The 23846-nt window shown below is 40.6% G+C and overlaps 1 protein-coding gene across 4 annotated transcripts in view; it reads left to right on the plus strand.

Annotated features, from left to right (window-relative positions):
- tox (thymocyte selection-associated high mobility group box) overlaps window positions 1–23846 on the plus strand; it is a 135436-nt gene that overhangs the window by 58548 nt on the left and 53042 nt on the right. For all 4 annotated transcript variants that reach the window (XM_061839841.1, XM_061839838.1, XM_061839840.1 and 1 more), the window contains one exon: window positions 17832–17897. In XM_061839841.1, the coding sequence (XP_061695825.1) occupies window positions 17847–17897 (51 nt within the window). In that variant the 5' untranslated portion in view covers window positions 17832–17846. The remainder of the gene's footprint in view (window positions 1–17831; window positions 17898–23846) is intronic.

Here is a 23846-nt window from a genome sequence, read left to right on the forward strand (position 1 = left end):
TCATAAAATGTTGAGCTGACCTATCAGAGCTGTGTGAATCTCTCTCTCTTTCTCTGTCTCTCTCTCTCTCTCTCTCATGCACATATCCAAACACACAGCTATCTTTCTGCCTGTGCTAAGTTAATTTATGTTCTCTAATGCACTTTAGAGTAAACCGAAATTTATGCAATCCAGACCAGCCAAATAAATTCAGACAAACTCTTGAGGGTTAAGCATGATCTTAGACTATTTACTACTACTATTTAGTCTGTCCATGTATCACTGGTTTCATTTCAAGACTCAGCTCGATACAACATCATTACTTGATTTTGGAACATTTCTGACTCTCCTGTATATTAACAGCAATTTGAAAAGACAAAGTTTAAACATAATTAGATTTGTCATTTTTTTATTTTGCTAAATGACTCAAAGCTCATACATCATAACTTACCTGTACTGCTTTCTCCAGCGAACCTATCAAGTATATATTTCATGTGTCCAAACCTTCCCTCATATTTCTCTTTTCTATTGTCCTTCTCTGTCATCCTAATAGTCTCTCTCCACCTTTCTCCCCCTTTTCTCCCCCTTAACTCCGACCCTGACCCACTTAACTGGCTGCTTGTTATTCAAACCTTTGCTTTCCCATACACACACCCACACAGACACACACACACACGCACGCACTTGCACGCTCACACACACACGACACATTGATGAGGAGAGGCTGGCGTGAAGACAGAGAGAAACACATACCGGCATCTTGTCCACTGTCATGTTTCAGTAAAAAGAAAAGAAAGGTTCTGAAACATAGCCAGAAATATGCTCTTGTCATTGTAACAATGGATGCACGCAAACTGTTTTTTTTTTTTTTTAATTGATACCGATAACTTGCTGCTTCCCTAACCTGACACTACTACTGATAGCGGATATTGTTTTTCAAATGGTTTATATCATGGATCTTCAATGATTTCCAGGTGAAGGACCCCGAAACTGCTGGAAAGCTGAAACAGGGACCCCTGTTTATGTGTATCATATCTAATTGTGTTTTGTGTCAAACTGGATGTATGACATAATGCCTTTTTATTAATCTAAAATAGTTTAAAAAAAGAAATTAAAATAAAATTCAAATATCATGCCATTATTTACCATCATATACAGTGAAGGAAAACATTTATTTGAACACCCTGTGATTATGCAAGTCATCCCACTTTGAAATCATGGAGGGGTCTGAGATTTTCATTTTAGGTGCATGCCCATTGTGAGCGATTTTATCTAAAAAAAAAAAAAAAAAAGTCTGGAATTTAAAAAAACAATATTTTGTATGTTAAAGCTGCAATTATGTATTTGAACATCTGCCAAACAGCAAAAATTCTGGCCTTCAAAGACCTGTTAGTCCGCCTCTAAAAAGTGAAACTACACTCCGCTCATGATTCTAAAGTACAGTGATGAAAGTCCTCTGGATTTTCCCGGAATTCCGTATTTTTAAATTTTCATGAATATTGCTCCGGAAAATTGAGGAAAAATTGCCTAAAATTAATCCGGATATTAGCTTTCACGAGCGTAGCCATGTTGAGGCACTATCACTAATAACAATAACGCCCCTCCCCTCACATTCTTTCAAGACGTCACTTATTTTGTGTGGTCTTGACATTAATTTAAGTGTTTATTTCATAAACGTTGTTAACTAAACGAGCATGCTCCAAAACAACTAATTACCTGTAAACAGGAAATGCAAGTTAACCGTATTGAGCATGTACGGAGCATGTACGAAAGCGCATGTTCAGACCTGCTTCACGTAATGCGAGCGGATTTATGTCGAAAGTCATCAACATCATGAGCCATGTCAAAGGAAATTCAGTTACACTAGGGGTGCTCATTGCGTCGCAAGGCAGTGTGACGGCGTAAAAAAAACAAACAAAAAAACAAACACCTCGTCGCTTTATTCAGGTGTGGCCAATACCTCGACCACATGCACATAAAGGCGCGTTCTAGCAAGCCGGCCTCCTATTTACGGCAGTCCCATGGTCCGTGCCCACCCGCCCCCACAACAATACGTCATGATTGCTGACAGGAATGTTTGTTTACAATGTATCGCTAGCTTGTTGCCACGAACGCCGATTATGTTGAACTAAACTTTCACCATTTTCAAAACATTGCGGGGATAGACCGTTCATGTTTATTCCTTGACAGGCTAGTGCATTTAACTTTTCTTCAGATAAAGTTTGTCAGATCAAGAATTTTCATTGATGAAAATTTTTAAATACCGTTTTATATCATGTTCTACTAAGATCAGTTGAAATTAGAAATTATAATTTCTGAGTTTGAAATTTTAGTTTTCTATTTTATTTATATATTTGCTCATTTTATTTTTAATGTACAGTTATGTTATATTAATCCAGTAAGTTATTTTAAGGCCATCCCTAATCACACCCGCAACTTTATCTGCGAGCATGACTGACCACACCTGTACATTTTTCAAATGTGACTGACTGTGTGTATATACTGTATATGTATAAAAATATTAAAGGCAACTCATTATACTTTTAGTATTACTAGATCTATAAGATAGTGAGCAATGTGGTCGAGTGTATCAGTACAATGCGACGTAACAAGTTTGAGACTTAAACGTTAATAATAATTACTACCATCAACTTCTTTAACTTGCTGTACGGTGTAGAAATTCTAGGATATATTTTCGTGTAGATTCTATATCTATACTATAATATGTATAATGTGGGGAAAAGGACAATTTTAGATGTCTTTTTACTGAATAGTTCACTTAATTCATTTGTCTTGAGATAAGGTGGCATATTTTAAGCATATTTTCATGACAAATGGGATTTTGTGCTATCCAGTGATAAGGAGATGGGGGGTAAAAAAAATCTGGGCTTGGCCCTTGGGGAACTTCTGCCCCATTTCTTTTTGGGTCAGTATTTAGAAATTTTACTTTCAATTTTTGTCTGAATTTTGTTCACAGATATCACCAGAATGCACCACAGCCATCCATTTTTTCACAAATTTCCAGGGGGAAGGCATGCCCCCAGACCCCCGTCGTGCTCGCATTTGTATTTTCAGGAATTTTCACCAAAGTCCACTTTCATCTCTATAAAGTAGAAGCACCTGTTTGAGATCGTTAGCTGCACAAAGACACCTGACAACCCCAGAAAATCAGTAAGACTTCAACAATTGCCTAAGACCAAAGAGTTGTCCAAAGACACAAGAGACAAAATTATGGAGCTCCACAATGCTTGGAAAGGGCTATGGGGCAATTGCCAAGCGCCTTGGTGAAAAAAGATCAACTGTTGGAGCGATTGTTAGAAAATGAAAGAAGCTAAACATGACGGTCAATTTCAATCGGACTGGAGCCCCATGCAAGATATGACCTCGTGGGATCTCAATCCTTAGAAATGAGAGGAATCACCCCAGAATTACATGGACAGAGCTGGTAAATGACCTAAAGAGAGCTGGAGGCACTGTTTTCCAGTTACTGTGGGTAATACACTAAGAGGTCATGATTTAAAATCATGCATCGCACGGAGGTTCCCTTGCTTAGATCAGCACACGTCCAGGATTGTCTTAATTTTTCCCATAACTGTTTAAATGATCCAGTGGAGTTATGGGAGAAAGTTATGTGGTCAGATGAGACCAAAATTTGTGTAACTTTTTGGCCTTAGTTTCACTTGCCCTGTTTGCAGGTGGAAGAATGAGGAATACTATCCCTACTGTGACATATCGGGGTGGAAGCATCATGCTTTGTGGGTGTTTTTCTGTACACGAGAGAGGATGACCACACTGTCGTCCCAGTCATCCAAGGAGAGGATGCCTGGGGCAATGTATTGCGAGATTTTGGGAAACAACCTACTTCCCTCAGTTAAAGGATTGAAGATGGGTCATGCCTGGGTCTTCCGACATAAAAATGAACCAAAGCACACATCCAGGATAACCAAGGAGTGGCTCCGTGAAAAGCATATCAAGGTTCTGGAGTGGCCGAGCCAGTCTCAAGCCCTAAACCCAATATAAAAATGTTTGGAGGGAGCTTAAACCCCGTGTTTCTCAGTGACAGCCCAGAAACCTGGCTGATCTAAAGGAGATCTGTGTGAAAGAATAGGCCAAAATCCCTGCTGAAGTGTGTGCAAACCCGGTAAAAAAACTACAGAAAAAGTTTGACCTCAAGAATTCCAAGCGAAGGCTACTGTCCCAAATATTAACATTGATTTTCACAGGTGTTCAAGTAATTATTTCAGCAGTACCATACAAATAAATTATTTAATTAAACATAGACTTTGATTTCCAGATTTCTTTTTTTTTTTAGATTATGTCCCACAGTGAACCTGAAATTAAAATCTCAGACACCTCCATGATATCAAAGTGGGAGAATTTACAATTCGCAGGGTGTTTGAATACTTATATTCCTCACTGTATCATGTGTATTCAACATACAGCAGCTGAAATAAGTACTTAACCTGTCACCATTTTTCTCATTAAATATATTTCCAAAGATGCTCTTGGCCTGAAGATTTCACTACATGTTAGGAACAACCCAAGTAATCCATACATAGAAAGAAAGAACAAATAGGATCAGAAATTAAGTTGTGTGTAATACTGTGAAATGGCACAAGGAAAAAGTATCGAACACGCCAACTGGTATTTATTTTACAGTTTCTATGGAAGCCTTTGTGTGCAATGAGAAACTAGTCACATGCACTACTCTGGTGTGATTTTGGCCCATGCCTTTACTCAAGTATACAAATCTTGAAAGTTCATTCCGTGGGCTTCTTTTATTGACCTTGATTTTCAGCTCTCTCCTTAGATTGTCAATTGGATTCGAGTCAGGTGAATAGTTGGGCCATTCTAGCAAATTTATTTTTTGGAAACCAATTGAGGTATTCCTTGGCCGTTTGTTTTGGTTCATAATCCTGCTGAAATGTCCACCCTTGTTTTATTTTCATCATTGCAGATGGCAGCAGATTTTTGTCAAGAATGTCTCGGTATATCTGCCCATTCATCTTTCCTTCAATAATTTGAAGTTTACCAGTAACATTTGCTTAAAATCAGCCCCAAACCATCATGTTCACACCTTTGAATTTCACTGTTGGGATAGTGTTTTCTGGGTGATGGGCAGTGCCATTTGTCCTGCAAACGTGGTGTGCGTTATGGTATCCAAAGAGTTCAATTTTACTGTCATCACACCCAACTATATTGTCCCAGTATTTAACTGACTTTTTCAAATGTGCTTCATCAAACCTTTTTTTACATACTTTTTTCTTTTTTTTTTTTTTTTTTTTGCAATGGGGTCTTTACTCACTGTTTTCCTAGTGTGACAACGAGGCCAGTTAATTCCACGTGTTTTTGAAGGTCTCCACTGGTGGTCCTTGCTTTGGATAGTTCTTATGATTATTTTTTGGACTCCTCTGTCAGAAATCTTGCAAGGAGCAAATTAATTGGCGTCTGGAGCTAATGGCCTCCACCGCCTGGAATTTTGGCTCATGGTCCATCGCCGGAGCTCGCTCGTCAAACTCAGCGTCATTCCCGTCCGAAGAACCATCTGCGGCTGTCGGCCCGGAGCTCTGGGGGCCTTTGTTTACGCACTTATGTCCCGCGCGTAGGCCTCCGAGTAGTCAGACTCCGCATCATTCCACCCAAAGAACCATCCGAATTTTCAACATTTACAGCCACTGGTTCAAATCTGTATAGAAGTATTCTTCCGTCTTTCCGATCAACTGATACTGCTGTTTTTTCATCACATGAGGATGAATTAGAGAAATCGGCGCTGCGCATAAATGATGTCCCATGTAATCGAGCCTTTGTTGCGACACGTCGCATCTGAGCACGTAGGTCATGTGAAAATGGCACCGCCCCTGAAAATTCACAATTGTCGACAAAAATCTTCTCAAAACACTATTAAATGAGAGAGGATTTAACATCGCATTGTCAAAATAGGGTACATATTACATGACCCATTGTATCACAGCATATACTTCTTCTTTTCCTTTCATCTTATCCAGTTAGGGGTCGCCAAAGTGTGTCATCTATTTCCATCTAAGCCTCTCTAAAACCCACTTTCCTCATGTCCTCCCTTACAACATCCATCAACCTTTTCTTTGGTCTTCCTCTCTCTTGTCTGGCAGCTCCATCCTCAGCACCCTTCTACCAATATACTCACTCTCCTGGATCTGGACATGTCCAAACCATCGAAGTCTGCTCTCCCGAAGCTTGTCTCCAAAACAACTAACTTTGGCTGTCCCTCTAATGAGCTCTTTTCTAATCCTATCCAAGCTGTTTAATCCAAGCGAGAACCTCAGCATCTTCATTTCTGCTTAAATTCTTCTTCCCGTTGTTTCTTCTGTGCCATCGTCTCAATTCCTTCCATCATAGCTGGCCTCACCACTGCTTTCTAAACTTTGCCCTTCATCCTAGTGGAGACTCTTCTGTCACAAAGAACACCAGACACCTTCCTCCAACTGTTCCACCCCGCTTGGACCTGTTTCTTCACTTCCTCACCGCACTGTCCATTGCTCTGTATTGTTGACCCCAAGTATTTGAAGTCGTCCACCCTTGCTAGCTCTTCTCCCTGGAGCTTACTCTTCCTCCTCCCCCCCTCTCATTCACGCACATATATTCTGTTTTACTTCGGCTAATCTTCATTCCTCTCCTTTCCAGTGGGTGCCTCCATCTTCCTAATTGTTCCTCTGCCTGATCCCTGCTTTCACTGCAGATCACAAAATGATCTGCAAACATCCTAGTCCAAGGGGATTCCAGTCTAACCTCATCTGTCAGCCTATCCATTACTACCACAAACAGGAAGGGGCTCAGCGCGGATCCCTGATGCAGTCCCACCTCCACTTTAAATTCTTCCGAGACACCTGTGGTACATCTCACCACTGTTCTGCTGCCCTCATACATGTCCTGGACTATTTTAACATATATTCTCCGCCACACCAGACTTCCACATGCAGTACCACAGTTCCTCTCTTGGTACTCTGCTATAGGCTTTCTCGAGGTCTACGAAGACACAATGTAGCTCCTTCTGACCTTCACTGTACTTTTCCACGAGCATCCTCAAGGCAAATAATGCATCTGCGGTACCCTTTCTAGGCAACCATACTGTTGCTCGCAGATACTTACTTCTGACCTGAGTCTAGCCTCCACTTCTCTTTGCCATAACTTCATTGTGTGGCTCATATTCCTCTATAGTTTCCACAGCTCTGAACATCGCCTTTGTTCTTAAAAATGGGGATGAGCACACTTTTCCTCCATTCTTCTGGCATCTTCTCACTTGCTAGTATTCTCTTGAATAAGATGGTCAAAAACTCCACAGCCACCTCTCCAAATTGCTTCCATACCTCCACTGGTATGTCATCAGGACCAACTGTTTTTTTCATTTTTCATTCTATTCAGTGCCTTTATAAATTCCCCCTTACTAATCATTTGAAAACATGCTGTGGACCCTACTATGGGAGATGAACACACCCCTTCTGACATGGAAGCTATTTTCGAAGAACATCAAACAAGAGTGAAGTTATTGGGGCAATATTACCCTATTGTTTCGAGACATATTCAAATGATATGCAATCACGGCCAAACCACCTCCCCATCCGATTCACTTCTGTGATGGAGATGAGCCACTGACGCCGTGATAAAGCCTTGTTGGCGGGGTAGCACATTTTCGCTGCCGAGGTGGCTTATCACGGCGCTGAGCCTGGCCGCTTTACGGCGTTGTCGTCACTCACGGCTGAGTGCGCCATAAACAATTCTTTATCGTTGCCACGATCGGCGGTGTTCTTCATCGCGGACAACGGTGCCGGCTATGAATAACCCTGTCGGCAATGGCGCACTCAGCCGCGTAAAGTGGCCCGGGTCAGCACCGTGATAAGCCACCTCGGCGCCGGAGATGAGCCACCCAGCCGAAGCCGTGACCAGCGGACTCGGCGCTGAAGCCGGCGAAGGCGGAAGCCGTCCGATGCGCGCATTGACACATTTACCACCCTTGTCATTTGTACACAAGCATTTTTCACGACTAAAAACCATTCGTCATAACGTGTCACTGGCCCGCGACGAGCGATTTGTCAACGTTCGACGAGCGTGTTGAGCGTGTAACTAATGGGTGAATAACGACAGAATAGCGTTTTGCTGGCGTGTAATTTTTACAGTGGAACGGGAATGAAAATGTTGGAAATTTCATAGTCACTTCAGTTGTTCTCGTGAGTTTGAACAGTCAGCATCATGACCCCTAGATGAAAAAAAGGTGGGGTGCGGACTTCAGCAACTAGCACTGCAAGTAAGAATGCAAAGCCTCTTTCACTAGCAATGTCTTTGGAGGAAAAAGAACACCAGGAGGAAGAGCACGTCCGAGAAGTAACGCACCATGTGACACCCCCTGGAGACCCTAAACACCATGAAAACACCAGTGTTGACGGTCCGACGGTTACTAACGATAAGTAACAACCAAGTAACGCTAGAGTAACGACTGACTAACGATAGCCAAACCCGTGCAACGCTCGGCAAACATTAGTAAAACGTTCCACGAACGTTCTTGAATGTTCTGCAGCGTTTAAAATTAATCGGTGATGAACGCTGGTCTCGGTTAGAACTTTTGTGCATGTTCAAAACTTTTTTTCCGGACCGGCGCTATCCGCCGATTCCCGGCGATCATTGACATACACTAGCATTCAAACAATGCTCTTCTGGCGCTATAGAACGCTGACCAGAACGTCATGGTGTGACGGGGCCTTGATAGCAGAGCCGAGGTGTGGCTTGAAGCTTTGAGTTTCGCCCGGCTCAGGTAGAGCTTCCTCCTTTGCTGGTTTATCTTCGATACGTTCAGCTGGTCGTGAGGTCGGCCACAAGCCTTAATCCACCATTTGCATTTACCTAAATTATGCTTTGGGGTGGGAAAGCGCATCAGATATCCTCCCAGTAATCTCTATGGATAGCGCTCGTCTCCATTGCACGTTCCCCAGCCACACCGAAGCACACATTTCCGAATCAGATATAAGCAGGACTATACACTCGCATTTCAGAGGCTTAAAGGAACCATGCCCTCTCTTTGTTTATGGGTAAAGGATTGCGGCTGTTCAGAAAATTACGCTCACTGATTGGTCAAAAGGAAGCTGTCAATCATTCTCATGGATCCATCCATTGTTTAGGTCCTGAATAGATGAATTAAATGCTACGACCAAACAAAAAAAAATGTGGTTCTGATTTCCAACATTTCAGAACTAGGGTCGGTAGTTTTTATTTTATTTTATTTATTTTTTTACAATTTTTTTTCCTCCATCTCCAACACATGGTCCCGCCATTTTCTTCTCAATTCTCATTAATTCATAACAAGATCAAAATGCATGAAGTCAAGTCATGTCCAAAAATCATGAAACAATGTCAACCATTGGACATACTGCAGCAAAACATAAAACTGTAACTTGACTTGATATGTCTCAGTAACGCTCTGACATGGGACGAGGTAGTTACACTCGCTGGCGCTCGTGAATACACATTGATATGCACACAATGATCTGGCAACAAGTGGTATGGAATGAATTACAAGACTTAAATACACAACGTAATCTGCGCACACGAGGAAATGGCACAGGGCCACGCCGCAGCAGCTGCTGTAAAACACCTGACTTAACTCTGTGCTTCCGCATGTGAGTGCGCGCATGTCCGTGGAGAACCACACCTTTTGACATATTTACGTGTAAAAATGTTAGGGTTGATGGGATTTTTTTGGGTCAGTCGGGAAATCGGAACCACAATCTTTTTTTTTTATGCCTAATAGAATACAAACCCAGTAGGGCTCTGAGATCGACTGACTTTGGTCTTATGATGGAGTGCAGCGTCCAAAGCAAACATGGTGAAGCAGCATTTAGCTATTATGCTGCAAAAAAATGGGATAAGTTGCCAACTGAGGTGACGTCAGCGCGTAATGTGAATGTTTTTAAATCCAGGTTAAAAACTTTTTTTTTCCTCATGCATATTAGAGTAATTGCCCTTTTCAGTAATATTTCTTTGACTAAAAGCTGTTTTAATTGTACATTTTATTAACAAATGTTTTTATTTTTGTATTTGAATGCTTCCATCCATCCATCTTCTACTGCTTTTCTTGGTCGGGTCGTGGTGGCAGGAGCTTTAGCAGGGATACCCAGAATTCCCTTTCCCCAGCCACTTCATTCAGCTCTTCCGGCCGGATCCCGAAACGTTCCCCGGCCAGCCAAGAGACATAGTGTCTCCAGTGAGTGCTGGGTCGTCCGTGGGGTCTCTTTCTGGTGGGACATGCCTGGAACACCTCACCAGGGAGGCATCCAAGAGACATCCGTGTCAAATGTCCCAGCCACCTCGTCTGGCTCTTTTCAGTGCGGAGGAGGAGTGGCTTGACACTGAGCCCCTCCGTATGACCGAGCTTCTCACCCTCTCTCTCAGGCAGAGCCTAGACACCCTGCGGAGGATTTGAATGCTTTTAAACATGGAGCGCGTTGAGTTACCTTATGTATGAAATGCGCTATACAAATAAATTTGCTTTGGTTTGGTGTGTGACTAGATCAATAGAGTACACCTGAACACACCAGTTACATTGTTAGCATGCATGCTAGCATGTGATGACGCTCACAGGACAGCAATTTTATAGTGGTAAGCAAAAGAAGGTTACACTGCCTCACACACTGACAGTGTAGACAAGTCATTAGAGACAAAATAATTGAAACAAAACATGCCCTTTAAATGATATTTACATCCTCCCAGCGTGCTTTGTGGTGCTCCCAGCATGCTCTAGTGCCACACAGCATGCTGGAACGTTGTAAATAGTGTTTAAAATGAATGTTTTGTGTCATTTATTTCTCCGGTCATTGTTTTGTTTTGTCATTTACTAGTTATGCTGTTCTATTTGCTGTGATGTGATAATTTTTGTTTCAATGTGGCATTGTGAGTGTGAACAGCATCTCTAATGCCCTGCTTACACAGGCAGTGTGTGGGTCAATGTAAGCTTCTTTTGCTTGCATATGTATAATTGCAATTATTTCTCACTGCCTCATGAGCACCATCATATGGTTTACTTACACACTAGAATGTGCTGGCTTGCATGCTAACATTGTAACCAGTGTTTTCAGTTGTACTTTATTAGACTAGTAACAGAACAACATTTACCAATTTTGGAATTCGCCCCGTGTATGTAGGAGAGTATTTGAGACTTCTACATGCACCTTTTGGTTGTGAAAAAACAGTACATCATGAAAAAAAACCTTTGAGAGCAAAATCCGGGGGCCGTAAATGGTGAACTGCGAATGGACAAGGGCACACTGCACATAATTTTAAAGAACAATTCATTGTTAATTCTGATTCTAAGAATAATAAATACTGTATTGGCATTGCAGTGAAAAGTAATAAATAAAATAGATTACATTAATAAAATGTAAGTAAAACAAACCCTGCCGTTATTCACGTGAATTGAACTACCGACTAAATAAATTATACTCTACTCTGTAAGTCTTGGACATAATTTGTATCATAATAATATCCATTGATCAATTTTCCACACCGCTTATCCTCACTTGAGGTGACAAGCCACATTCCAGTCCTCTGTGAGTATAAACCCCCCAAAACGTGATTTACAGTTAGAAACAGTGCTTTCATCCCAGTAGAACTCGCTCTTTATCTGAAGCACTACTTCAGATCACCATGAAAGGAAGGAAAAATGAGGATCTGCTGATGTAGTTTGCTTGGAAAATTACGACTGTTAACATGTCTCTCATATCCACTTTTTATTTTTGCAACCTGCCCTTTTTTTCCTACACCTGTCCCAATAACACATGCAATCTGTTAGAGCGAACACACAATTTAGTCCCCATTATTTGGGATCTTGGTAAATCAGTTCCCTAGAGAGCAATATTCATGCAGATAATCTCCTTCATTTTACCCCCAATCACATAAAAACACAGCTGTCAGTTGTTGTGAAAGCACATCTAAATTAAGCTCCAGTCATTGAAATCCCTGCCCACTGAGAGGGCTGTCTTTTGGAGCACTAAGATATAGATTTTCTGTACTACAGTAGTACTCCTCTTTGCTTAAAACATATGTTTTTGAAGCATGTAAATCATATAATTCATTATTTAATAAGGGAAAAATAACCAATTTATCCATCCGTCCATTTTCTTAGCAGCTTATCCTCACAAAGGTCGCGGGAGTGCTGGACCCTGTCCCAGCTAGGAGGGCAGGAGGCGGGGTGTACCCTGAACTGGTTGCCAACCAATCGCAGGGCACATGGAGACAGAAAGAGTCGCATTCACAGTCACATCTAGGGAAAATGTAGTGTCCAATTAATCCCTGTTGTTGGGATGTGGGAGGAAAACGGAGTGCTCAAAGAAAACCCATGCAGGCACGGGAAGAAGATTCATACTCCACATAGGCAAGGACGGTATTTGAACCCCGGTTCTCAGAACTGTAAGGCCAATGCTGTAACCAGTTGCTCCACCGTGCTGCCTGTGCATTCAGTAATATCTTAAAAGTAACAATGAAGAATTACATCGTCATTATTTCAAGCCAAATGCCGATCCCTATTTTTTCAAAAGAATTTTTAATAATAATAATAAATGAAATATTTTTTAATCCTTCTTTTAAAAATAATTTTTTGCCAGGTATGTCAGTCTAACAGAGCGAACAGTGTGCTGACAATACCTGACAGAATTTTAGCAATCAGATCTTTGTTCAAATTGCAAATGATATTCCAGCAGTATTTTAATACTAGCTCTCATCCGTCCATTTTCTTAGCAGCTTATCCTCACAAAGGTCGCGGGAGTGCTGGACCCTGTCCCAGCTAGGAGGGCAGGAGGCGGGGTGTACCCTGAACTGGTTGCCAACCAATCACAGGGCACATGGAGACAGAAAGAGTCGCATTCACAGTCACATCTAGGGAAAATGTAGTGTCCAATTAATCCCTGTTGTTGGGATGTGGGAGGAAACCGGAGTGCTCAAAGAAAACCCATCCAGGCACGGGAAGAAGATTCATACTCCACATAGGCAAGGACGGTATTTGAACCCCGGTTCTCAGAACTGTAAGGCCAATGCTGTAACCAGTTGCTCCACCGTGCTGCCTGTGCATTCAATAATATCTTAAAAGTAACAATGAAGAATTACATCGTCATTATTTCAAGCCAAATGCCGATCCCTATTTTTTCAAAAGAATTTTTAATAATAATAATAAATGAAATATTTTTTAATCCTTCTTTTAAAAATAATTTTTTGCCAGGTATGTCAGTCTAACAGAGCGAACAGTGTGCTGACAATACCTGACAGAATTTTAGCAATCAGATCTTTGTTCAAATTGCAAATGATATTCCAACAGTATTTTAATACTAGCTCTCTTGTATAAACAAAACAAACAGCTCCTGTAAAAAACGACTTTGAGCTAAACATCTTGACTTGATTTTCAGGTGCACAAACCAAATGTGTGACCATGAAGAAGTCTACAGCTGACTGATACTTGTTCCAAAAAAATCAGTATGTCATGTGTTGTGAGTGCTGACATTTGAATGCAGCCTGTCGGCAGTCATCCAGTCGCTAAAAACATCTGTTTCCAAAGCACCAAAATTGTGGGGATGCCCAGGTATTGATGTGGCAAGTCGTTTTACAATCACAGTATGTTTTTTTCACAACAACCCGTATATGCTGTCACTGAAATAAATTCAGCTTTACATTGTCATATCTCTCTCTCTTTCTCTTTCTCTCCCTCTTCCTCTCGTTCCTCCATCTTACAGTCATAGTTATTTGGGCAAGCCATGTTAAAGTAATTCTTAAATGTAACTCACATCTCTTGTTTTTGTATAACCCTCATCACAATACTGTTTTGACTTTCTGTTGGCTCTGTAAACCTACACCTCTTTTGCATAATACCAGGCAGCTGGCAAATGGGTACGGCAGTTACACCTGTCTACCTTTGTGTGCGTGTGCGAGTGTGCATGTGTATGCGTGCATGTGTTTGTGTGTGTGTGTGTGTGTGTGGTGTGTGTGTGTGTGTGTATGCATAAGATTGTGTTTTACTACTCTCCACCTGTTTAAACTACTGTTTATTCCATGTGTCTGTTTGACAACCAAAGCAGTAATTATATGACCAGGAAAACATCACTTATTTGACTACACTTTTCATAGCTTATTTTGGATCACATTTTGTTTTGTAGAGTACAATCATGACAATTAAACTGAATTCTGTATTGTATTACAATTCGAAACCAGCAACCCCAAGGAGAAAAAGTCATTACTTACCAACTAATACAGAATAAATCTACAATAATAACTGCCAACAATTCTCGCACTATACATTTGATGCAATGTATAGTCTTTTGTGGAAAACCTCAAGTTTTATATTCATGTATTCATTTGATAAAACAGAAAAGAAATATACACTTTTGCTGTCGACTATTTTTTCTTAGCACCATGAAATATTGTGTATTGTGTATGCCTCCATCTTTCAGGGAGCCTAACTAGGCTTACTTAGAGCTTTCCGTTTACAGATAAATAGGCATAATAGCTGAAGTAAATATAAAACGATTAGCTGGGAACCAGTTCAGGATGTACCCCAACTCTTGCACGAAGATGGCTGGGATAGGCTTCAGCACCGCCGTGACACTTGTGCGGATAAGAGGCTCAGAAAATGGATGTGGATGGATGGAAAATTGAAAAAAAAAACTGTGGCGGCATGGTGATGACTGGTTAGCCCATCTGCCTCACAATTCTGACAACTGGGATCAAATCCTGGTCACGCTTGTGTGGATTTTCTCCAGGCACTCAAATTTCCTTCCACATCCCCAAAAAATGCATTCATTAGAGACTCGAAATTGCCCCTATGTGTGATTGTTACTGAGAATTTTGTCCAGTCCATGCGCCCTGCGATTGGCTGACAACCAGTTCAGGCTGTACCCTGCCTCCTGCCCAGTGATAACTGGGATTGGCTCCAGCACTCCCGCGACCCTCGTGAGGATAAGCGGCAAAGAAAATGGATGGATGGATGGATGGATTGATAGTTGTCATGGCCAGCGTTCCTGTGCCACCACAGCCAAGTCAAGTCTTGTTTTTGGCTCAGAAAATGGAAGGATGGATGAAGAAACAATCCAAATTTAATTACTCCAAAGCGGCACCATTAAAAACCTTTTTTTGCCGAACAAGCACTTTTTAACTAATATTTGAATGTGTTCCTTGCTGAGTATAACAGAATGTAAAGTAAGCCGATTCCATGTAGAGCTGAGTAGTCGCCTGCAGTTAATGTGATCAAGTGTAGTATTGTGAGGTTGCTCAGTGATTGCCACAGTCGATTACACATTGTTACATAAATGTTTTACAACAGTGCCGCCCAGGAAACAAAAAAACTAATACTGCCGCAGTAATATGGCAGTTCGAGGAGGTAAAAGAGGAATATAATGACGTAAATAAGGCAACAAAATTTGATGGGTGCCATTGAATACAGCTTCAGTTTTCGTAATTTAACAATATGTGGTTTGTTCAGCTTGCATAAACATCTATTTTCTTTATGGCTAATGAAAACATTTACATTACAAGTATTATACTGTACAGTTAATATTACCTTTTAAAAATGTTAATTATCTTTACCACTGTATTTAGTGTCTGTAAGAGGCTTTTGGAATCTCCCATTGGATGTCTGCCACAACAGTGCTAAAATGGAGAAAGAGAAAGATACCAACAATTGAACAACATGACAAAGGAAAGGCTTTGACTCAGATGGCCAAGAAAAATATCTCAGTAGTTATGGAAGTTCAAAATAATAAAAAGAACTAACTAGATAAAAAGGTCACCGCAAGAGGGAGTAATGTTTCAAACCTTTTGAATCCTCTCTGTGATGGCTCTTGTCATAATAATTTTAAGTAGATTATTGGGCATCTTGTATGCAACAAAATTAATTTGGGTTATTTTTGTGTTACAACTTGGAATGTGCAGAAAGTACATTATTTTGTGTGGTCAAAATCTCACTGGTCGCAATGCTTTACAGTGAAGAAAATAAGTATTTAAACACCCTGCTATATTGCAAGTTCTCCCACTTAGAAATCATGAAGGGGTAGGTGCATGTCCACTGTGAGAGCGATAATCCAAAAAGAAAAATACAGAAATCACAATGTACGATTTTTTTACGATTTATTTGTGTGATACAGCTGCAAATAAGTATTTGAACAACTGTCTATCAACTAGATTCTGACCCTCAAAGACCTGTTAGTCCGCCTTTAAAAGTCCACCTCCACACCATTTATTATCCTGAATCAGATGCACAGTGTGAGGTCGTTAGCTGTATAAAGACACCTGTCCACCCCATACAATCAGTTAGACTCAAACTTGTAAAATGGCCAAGACCAAAGAGCTGTCCAAAGACACAAGTGACAAAATTGGTCAACTCTACACGGCTGGAAAAGGATACGGAGAAATTGCCAAGCATCTTGGTGAAAAAAGGTCCACTGTTGCAGCAATCATTACAAAATGGAAGAAGCTAAACATGACAGTCAATCTCAATCGGAGTGGAGGCCCATGCAAGATCATCTTGTGGGGTCTCAATGATCCTTAGAAAGGTGAGGAATCAGCCCAGGGCTCCACGACAGGACTTGGTCAATGACCTAAAAAGAGCTGGGACCACGGTTTCCAAGGTAACTGTTGGTAATACACCAAGACGTCATGGTTTGAAATCATGAATGGCACGGAAGGTTCTCCTGCTTAAACCAGTACATGTCAAGGCCCGTCTTAAGTTTGCCAATGACCATTTGGATGATACAGAGGAGTCATGGGAGAACGTTTTGTGGTCAGATGAGACCAAAATTGAACTTTTTGGTCATGATTCCACTAACCGTGTTTTGAGGAAGACGAATGATGAATTAGATCTCAAGAACACCATCCCAACTGTGAAGCATGAGGGTTGTAGCATCATGCTTTGGGGGTGTTTTTCTGCACATGGGACAGGACAACTGCACTGTAATAAGGAGAGGATGACCACGGCCATGTATTGTGAGATTTTGGGGAACAACCTCTTTCCCTCAGTCAGAGCATGATGGGTCGTGGCTGGGTCTTTCAACATGACAATGACCCGAAGCACACAGCCAGGAAAACCAAGGAGTGGCTCTGTAAGAAGCATACCAAGCTGCTGGCATGGCTTACCAGTCTCCAGACCTAAACCCAATAGAAAATCTTTGGAGGGAGCTGAAACTCTGTGTTTCTCAGCGACAGCCCAGAAACCTGTCTGATCTCAAGAAGATCTGTGTGGAAGAGGGGGCCAAAATCCAGTGTGTGCAAACCTCGTGAACAACTACAGGAAACGTTTGACCTCTGTAATTTCAAACAAAGGCAACTGTACCAAATATTAACATTGTTTTTTCTCAGGTGTTCAAATACATATTTGCAGCTGTATCACAAATAAATCATTTAAAAAAATCATACGTTGTGATTTCTGGATTTTTCTGTTTTGATTATCTCTCTCACAGTTGACATGCACCTACGATGAAAATCTCGGACCCCTCCATGATTTCTAAGTGGGAGAACTTGCAATATAGCAGGGTGTTCAAATACTTTTTTCTTCACTCTAGGTGTCTGAACTGGAGGTCAAACAGAAGCTTAGAATAAATCTTCGCTGACATTGACCAAATACTTGTTTTTTTTATTTTGATACCAGCAAAATGAGCCTACTGTTTGTACATTTCGTCCTCGATCAGAATCCTTAACAATACCTTGACTTTGAACTAGCACAGTGAGGCTTTACAGTTATTGCAATTTTTCCAGTTTAATGTTGGTTTGAGACTGGTGTAGTATTTATTTTATGAATCTGTGTGATGGTTTTCATCATAACTGACATTCTTGCTCCTTCTTTGTCTTCGCTCAAGTTGGAAGGAGACACCATGTTCCTGAATATGCAAGAAACGGGCTTCGACTATGTTTCAAACAACCAGGTTGGTGTTGTTCTAGTTATTGTTTTGTCAACGCCAATTTTGTAAATGTATACAGTACAAATAGAACTCGTGACTGGCTGGACCATACCAAAGAGTTCATACTCATGGACTGTAAAAGTAATAAATATGTACTGTATATTGGAATATAAATATACTGTACTCTATAAATATGTAAATATGTGTGGTGTACACAGATAAGGAGACCAAAGTTATCATGTTATGTCTTGGCTATTTATTTTTATTAGAGTTATGGCTCTATTTTTCTATGTTGTTCATACAAATAGTTTTCCATTGCACTGGCTCTCTTTAAATTTATTTTGTGTTTAGGCCAGTCACAATAGCAAGCTGTTAAGGATGATATATTTTGCCCCAAACTGTCATGAAAAACAATAGTATTGGTGATGTTTTTTCTGTCACTGATATACTATAATGATAGCATAATATTTTGAGTACATCCTTTGTAAGAACAGTTAAACTAATTCAATTTATTTCCAATTCTTACAAGAATGAACATTGACATTGAAATGTACAACAATAAGTAAAACAGACTCGTTATGTTGACAAAAAATGCAATGAAAAAAATATTAAACAATAGGCACCGATGTAAAAAGGTCATTGATGCCTTAACAGACAACATACTGACAATCAAGTTTCCAGTTTGTTAAGAAAAGTGGAAATTATTACAATATTAATAACAACACAACAAGTAGACAAAGCAACTTATTTGGATTCAAGATGTGTACTAATTGTAAAAGTCGGCAGCTTTTCTTTAAACATGGCTCCATCTCTTACGATAGTGAGTTCAGTACGTAATGTTAGCTTAGTGGCTCATAGACGCTGTAATGTTTATATTTGTGTTATTGGACAAAAGGGTCCAAAATTGACAGTTGAGGGGAAACAGGAAATGCCCCACAGAATCTTTGTTTGTGGTGTTCTGTGTTGATATTATCAGAGAACACCACAAACAATATGACCAAAACTGTTACATGCTAATTTTTCTATCTTTTTCTCCCAATCTTTGTTCTTGTTACCACACCGGAGTGCTTTAAGCCACACTGTAACTCTGTGTGGTACAATGCAGAATCATGTTACTTTATGGGTTCCTGCTAATTTTTGTGTCTCAGATGCAGAACACACATCAAATGAGAGCTCTACTACTGACCAATCCGACATAGTAACAGTATAATTACAGTATAAGTCTGTCAATAGTGCCTTGAAAAGCATTGGTCCTTTAATTTGGAGCACCTCGAAGTGGTTGCCAGGTAATCGCAGGCCACCTACAAACAAACAACCATTTGCAATCACAGTCATGCCTACGTTTAGAGTCTCCAATTAATGCATTTTTTTGGAATGTGGATGGAAACCGGAGTGCCTGGAGAAATCCCACTCAGCCACGTAGAGAACATGCAAACTCCATACAGGCGCGGCTGGATTTGAAGTCGGCTCCTCAGAACTATTAGGCAGACATGCTAACCAGTCGTCCACTGTGATCCCCCTGTGTATGCATTTCTTTTGGAAAGAAAATGTGAATTGCGCACATCCCATTGCACCCTCCACTCACTGACATTGTTCATTTCCCTTGTTTTTCTTTTACTCATCTTTTCTTTGGTGTTCTTTTTTCTCCCTTATTTATGGCACCTTCCTCTTCCACACATACTCAATTGCTCACTTGCCCCTCCCTGTACCCATTGTGCACTTTTGCATTCACATGCTACTTGTCCTTGTCTGTTCAGCCCATGATAGATTCCCTTGTTTTCCGTTCCCATCATTTTTTTCATGCTGAACTCATATACAACACGTTCAATACCTCAATACATATTACCTCCCAACACAATGTCATATTACCAGCTACACGGTAAGAAACTTCCCATTAGATATATAAATCTGTGAGTTACCTACACATGTATAGATGATACACTCACACAGATAATCCCACATTCACTTCTAACAATTGTAGATTCATCATTAGTATGTAAAGTGTAACGTTTGTTTCATGGAATGTAAATGGCATTCGTTCACGGGGAGGGAATTCATATGCATTATTTCACAAAATTAAAAATGGATATCTTCTTCATACAAGTCACCCATTTGTCAAATTCTAAAGAAAATCATCAATCCAATTTAAATTTAAGTCAGTCCTTTTCAGCCAGCTATAACAGCAGACAACAAAGTCTCAGTACTAAATCATATTAGACTGCTTTTTACATTAACTAGCCCAATATTTGACCCAGAAGGCTGATACATACAGTAATTTGTCATTCATCTATATTTAACAAATTATACACATTAGTTCAAGTATATGCCCATAATATTCATGATCAAACTTTCTACACAATTTTTCACATCGAACCAATTTGTCTGCTAATTCTGTCCGGCCTTGGCCCTGGCAGCAGCTCCTCACCTGTGCATCATTGGGTCAATTATCCCGTGTATTTAAACCACATGTTTTGTATTACCAGTCGCCAGTTCGTTGTATGAGACTGCATTAGTCTGTGTGAGTAGACGATCTTCTTGTTGTTATTTGCCTTGTTGTCACGGCCAGCGTTCCGGTGCCAGCACAGCCAAATCTAGTCAAGACTTGTTTTTGCCTAGTACTGTAGTTACAATGACCTCCTTTTCATTCTTTGGACCTTGCCTTTTGCCATGTGTTTTTTTGCCTTTGCCTTTTTCGGACTGCCTTCCTATGTATGACCTCTACCTGAAATAAAACCACAATCAAAACCATGTCACTACCTCAAAGTCCTGCATTTGGATTCTAGCCCTTGTCCCATGTTCGTGAACAAACTAGCCAGAACAAGACCCAGTGGGAAAAACACGGCGTAATCGGTCACGCCGCTGGTCTGCCTAACGACGTAACCGGTCAAACCACTGGTCTGCCTCCCAGTGCACTCAGCCTGCTGACCAAGTGTCCCCTCTCCGAGTGGGCTCTGTCTTTTTGCCCTCTCCTACCTTTTCTCCGACACCCCCCTCATATTATGATTATCCTCCACACCCGACCCATTCACTGCCACGTTTTACTAGACTCAGATTTTTCTGGTTTTGAGAAGGACCTTGATTTATATAACTGCCTGCCTGATTCTGACTCTGATAGATTTTGTCTCCCTATTTTTAGTCCGAGTCAATTTGTGTCACCTCTCCCTTTCTGTAGGGTCAATTTAGAGTGTCCAATTAATGTTGCATGTTTTTGGGATGTGGGAGGAAACCGGAGTGCCCAGAAAAAAACCCATGCAGGCACGGGGAGAACATGCAAACTCCACACCGGTGGGCTTGGTTTTTAACTCGGGATCTCAGAACAGTGAGGCCAATGCTTTCCAGCTGATCCACCGTGCCACCCGGTGACAACTAACCAAATATATGACAATAGGCTCGTATACTCACTCAGACTACTGCAGTTTCTGGCACAACGAACTCACAACTGAGAATGACAGACTCAAGGCTTACATGTATGTCTTAATTAGTCCCAATATGGTGCAGGTGTGGAGCTGATGCCGGAGGCAGATCCCCCCAGGACAGTGCCTTGGGCACCCCCCTTACAGCTTGGCATCCTTGCCGACCTCCTGAACTGCTCAGGCTTGACGGCCACCGGACAGACAGGCATGGGGGTTTGTTGGAAAAGTAAAGACTTTTTAGATGCTCCATTAACCCTCGCATAGTTGCATAAGGCCTTAAATGGTATGCCAATAGGTAGACCTTCAGGCAATGCTTTTCTCTAAGTTCTAAAAAACATTCTTGTGTATCCGAGAACCATAATTTTCTAGAATAGTGATGCGTTTAAAATATAAAGTCCTATTTAAAAGCCACATGAATACTACTGCAATAAAACATATAGAAACCAGGGAAAGACCCCACTCCTCCAGCTAATTACGGACTGCCATCACTAATACAGACATCAAAATCATATCTAAGGCTTTATCATAACACTGGTAAAAATTATCCTGTCATTAATACATTTTCACTAAACCATGACCATTTATGCATGTACTGATGCAGTGGTAATATATATCTCGGGACAGGCAACAGGACACGCTTCTCCTGGTCCCTACAATTGTCAGAATAGAATCCCTCAACCAACTCAAATAAATGCTCAACGATGGCATAGTATTTTATTAATACTGTTGATAACAGACATGATTTTTCCGTTTATAGGCGGAATTCCATCTTTTTAAATTGCATTGATGGGGAAAAAAAAAATTATCCGTATTTCTCCAATATTCTGACCGTAACCCGTGCCAGAATCCACACTTGTTCATTTTCCGGTCCGATTCTTGGAAGTGAGGTGGAAGATTAGGGATGCGTCAGTTGACTGGTCGAATGTGTTCCTCCTGACAAATGAAAATGCTTGTTGTATACGAGATGGTTCATGGGGCTATTTTCAAGTCAACACGATGGCGGTGCTCAAGAGCAAAGACGCCTCTAGAGTGAAAGAAATTGATAGAAATGTCAAAAATAAGTTATGATGAGATTGGTTGGAACAACAAATTGTCGATGCAGTTGGAAAGAAGGAAGTTGCCACTCTGTTAAGCGACTTCTTCGCAAAATTGATTGATCTGGTTAAGGCATTTCAAGGCATTGGAAGTTCACGCGAAACGACAAAAACACGTCAAACAACTGGACCAACGAAAATGAACTTTTCCATAGCTGGTACATTCGGATGTCAATCCAAGACCAACAACCAACCCCAGTTGCAGACAGGGTAGTCAATTACGAGGTGAGAGGTCAGAAGCAATTACTGATAAATTATTATAATTATAAGTATTATTTACTTGACGTCAATAATTGTTGTCAAATTCATGCGTTTCAATCATTTAGAAAAACAGGAAATTGAAAAATTTTTGAATGGATACGATATACACGCTATGTAAGCATGCTTTCATGCCATGATGCAAATCTGAATTCATTTTAGTAGTTTTAGTTGAATTTGTATTTGAAATTTTTTGGGTATGCGCCTAAATAATGAACGATCATATCGTGCACATTTTGAAAACAGAATAGCATTTATTTATAGATGTACTCTGCAATTGGCTGGCAACCAGTTCAGGATGTACCCCGCCTCCTGCCCGTTGACAGCTGGGATAGGCTGCAGTACTTCCCGTGACCCTTATGAGGATAAGCGGCAAAGATGGATGGATGGATATAGATGTACGAGATAAATTTTATTCATAATACAATTTACAGTGAAGAAAATAAGTATTTGAACACTGCTATATTGCAAGTTCTCCCACTTAGAAATCATGGAGGGGTCTGAAATTTTCATAGTAGGTGCATGTCCATTGTGAGAGAGATAATCTAAAAAGAAAAATCTAGAAATCACAATGCATGATTTTTTAACGATTTATTTGTGTGATACAGCTGCAAATAAGTATTTGAACACCTGTCTCTATCAGCTAGAATTCTGACTCTCAAAGATCTTTATCCGCCTTTAAAAATCCACCTCCACTCCATGTATTATCCTGAATCACATGCACCTGTGTGAGGTCATTACCTGCATAAAGACACCTGTCCACCCCATACAATCAGTAAGACTCAAACTTGTAACATGGCCAAGGCCAAAGAGCTGTCCAAAGACACAAAAGACAAAATTGTACAACTCCACACAGCTGGAAAGGGCTAAGTGAGAAATTGCCAAGCAGCCTGGTGAAAAAAGGTCCACTGTTGGAGCAATCATTAGAAAATGGAAGAAGCTAAACATGACAGTCAATCTCAATCGGAGTGGAGCCCCATGCAAGATATCACCTTGTGGGGTCTCAATGATCCATAGAAAGGTGAGGAATCAGGCAACATATGAATCAGTTTGTCAGATCATTCATCCACATATATTGTATATAGGTCTTTGAGTGTCAGAATTGTAGCTGATAGACAGGTGTTCAAATATTTATTTGCAGCTGTAGCACACAAATAAATCATTAAAAAAATCATATATTGTGATTTCTGGATTTTTCTTTTTCGATT

The sequence above is a fragment of the Syngnathoides biaculeatus genome, chromosome 13, assembly GCF_019802595.1.
Source record: "Syngnathoides biaculeatus isolate LvHL_M chromosome 13, ASM1980259v1, whole genome shotgun sequence".
Taxonomy (NCBI): Eukaryota; Metazoa; Chordata; class Actinopteri; order Syngnathiformes; family Syngnathidae; genus Syngnathoides; species Syngnathoides biaculeatus.